Here is a 2,752-nt window from a genome sequence, read left to right on the forward strand (position 1 = left end):
GTGTAAGCTTGAGGTGTGATAATAGGATTGTGTACAAAAAATGGGTGGGAAAAGTATTGTATCAACACCACAAAAACCGAATAGATTTTGGATGGGCGGGAATGGAGGCATATCACGGTCTGCCTTGCCTTGAGGTACTAAGGCACATAGCTCAAAGGATGAGCCAACTACATCATGTTACAATACCACAACTCAATGATTTGATAACTCTTTTCTAAGGCCAAGCATGCGAAGCGCAATGTTATCTGATGTCTAAACCAAAAGTGGCGGGACCTGGTGTTTGACACCGGAGATGCATCGGCGAGCACAGGTCGAAGAAGGGACGGTAAGTGAAGGATCTCCGGCGACGGCTCCGCGGGAGTCGGTCACTAATGCCGCTGATTGGTCACGCCATCGCCCTAGGCCTTCAGCGCGATTGCGGTGGTCACGGTGCGGGTGGTGCGCCGATAAGGGGATTGGGGCCACTGGGGCGGACGGCTGTCGGGATGGTGTCATCGCCAGCGAATGAAAATTTGGCCAACCAACGTTTTTTGCCCGCCGCATGATTGGGTCCCACGGGTCCCCGGCCGTCTTCGGGCTTTGGCAGATTACCTTATTAGTTAGCTTCACTCAAATCTTGAGGGAGGAAGTGAGTGAGTAATTCATATCAATGATCTATTTCTCTATTTGATTCCAGAGCTATGAGAGTTTATTGATTCCGCTACTCGTTCTCGATTCATTCGCCATCCATTCGGTCTCACTTGGACTGTCGGTTCTTCGACTACGACCTCTGTCGCATACTCCACTTAGACGACCCTCACTGAACCATCTAATGAGACGGGGATCATCGTGTACTTGAACCCAAGAGAAGAAGAAAAAGAAGAAAGGAACAAGAAGGCTCATTATCTTCACTCACACAGCCCAAGATGGCGACAACAACATCACTCCTCACATCCCTCAACTGCAAGGGCAACACCCATCTCATCATCGGCACAAATCCCCTCGCCGCAGCCCGCTGCACACAAACCATCAACGCCGGCGCAACCCCGATCCTCATCGCCCCAGACACACAAGACCTCCACTACGGCCTCCAGAAGCGCATCGACGCCGGCGAGGTGACATGGCACAGAAAAGCCTTTGCCGACACAGACCTCTTCACCCTGGGTCGCGAAGAGGTTGATAACGTCGTTGATGCCGTCTTTGTCACATCATCTTCCTCCCCACAAGCAGCTCAAATCTCAGCGCTGTGCAGGCGGCATCGTATTCCAATTAACGTAGTCGATGCGCCGCACCTCTGCTCATTCTCGCTTTTATCAACGCACACCGATGGACCTTTGCAAATCGGCGTAACGACAAACGGGCGCGGCTGCAAGCTCGCCTCCCGCATCCGGCGCGAAGTCGCCGCCGCGCTTCCCCGAGACCTAGGCGCCGCCTGTGCGAGGTTAGGCGATGTGCGCCGGCGAATCCAGACAGAAGACCGTCTCGCGACAGACGAGGTTGACGATTCGTTCGACCAGACGGCATCATTTAACAAGCTCGTCACCGAGGCCGATCTCGATGCAGCAAAGAACCGGCGCATGAGGTGGCTGAGTCAGGTTTGTGAGTACTGGCCCCTGAAGCGTCTCGCCGCCATCAACGACGAGGACGTCGAGTCTGTACTGAAGTCGTACTCTGGCTTCGGAAACCCGTCAGAGGAGGCGAGACCACCACCAGCCATCGCAGCAGGTGGTGCAGCACGCCCTCAGCAACAGGGGAGAATCATCCTCGCGGGCAGCGGACCCGGACACCCAGACCTCCTGACCCGTGCAACCCACAAGGCGATCCAGACAGCAGACCTCATCCTCGCAGACAAACTCGTCCCGGCAGGCGTGCTGGACCTTATCCCGCGCCGCACACCAGTCAAGATCGCGCGCAAGTTCCCAGGCAACGCAGACCAAGCCCAAGAAGAACTCCACGAGCTTGCGCTGGCGGGAGCAAAAGAGGGCAAGACGGTGCTGAGGCTGAAGCAAGGCGACCCCTTCATCTACGGTCGCGGAGGGGAGGAAGTGGCCTATTTCAGAGAGCACGGGCTCGGGGAGAGGGTGACGGTGTTGCCGGGCATCACGTCGTCGCTGAGCGCGCCTCTGTTTGCGGGGATTCCGCCTACGCAGAGGGATGTCGCAGATCAGGTCCTCGTGTGTACGGGCACGGGGAAGAAGGGTAAGGCACCAACGCCGCCAGAGTATATCCCTAGTCGGACGGTTGTGTTTTTGATGGCTTTGCATCGGATTACGGGGCTGGTTGGGGAGTTGACGACCTACCTCGACTCGGAAGTTGCTGCGGGCGAAGGGGGGGAGAAGAGCTCGCCGAAGAGGGCTCTGTGGCCGAGGGATACGCCGTGTGCTGTTATTGAGCGGGCGAGTTGCCCTGATCAGAGGGTGATTCGGACGACGTTGGGGTATGTTGCTGAAGCCATTGAGGCTGAGGGGAGCAGGCCGCCTGGGCTTCTTGTTGTTGGCAGAGCGTGTGAGGCGTTGTACGAGCGAGAGAAGGGGAGGGCGTGGGCTGTTGAGGATGGATTCAAGGGGTTTGATTTCGAGGAGCTTCCTGGCTTGTCATGATACTTCCCAGTCCGTTTTTGGGCGTTTGGAAGGTTCTCCATTTGCTAATGAGCCACGGCTTCTGCGCCAGTAGTTTCATGATATCGGTTCATGCGCATACGGTTAGATAAGTACATTTAGGGAACGAGGCATTGCAAGGCGCACATAAATGTCAAAGCGAATTCAGTTCAAAC

At 55.9% G+C, this 2,752-nt stretch overlaps 1 protein-coding gene across 1 annotated transcript; it reads left to right on the plus strand.

Annotated features, from left to right (window-relative positions):
- Nucleotides 1-905: 905 nt before the first annotated feature.
- MET1 (uroporphyrin-III C-methyltransferase) lies at nucleotides 906-2,579 on the plus strand (the record flags this gene model as incomplete). The annotated part of the gene is made up of 1 exon (XM_053192157.2): nucleotides 906-2,579. One exon carries the CDS (start codon nucleotides 906-908, stop codon nucleotides 2,577-2,579), a length of 1,674 nt encoding a protein of 557 aa, XP_053050321.1.
- Between the last annotated feature and the right edge of the window lie 173 nt (nucleotides 2,580-2,752).

Source organism: Colletotrichum fioriniae, assembly GCF_027942845.1.
Source record: "Colletotrichum fioriniae strain IMI 355084 chromosome Unknown scaffold_17, whole genome shotgun sequence".
Classification (NCBI taxonomy): Eukaryota; Fungi; Ascomycota; class Sordariomycetes; order Glomerellales; family Glomerellaceae; genus Colletotrichum; species Colletotrichum fioriniae.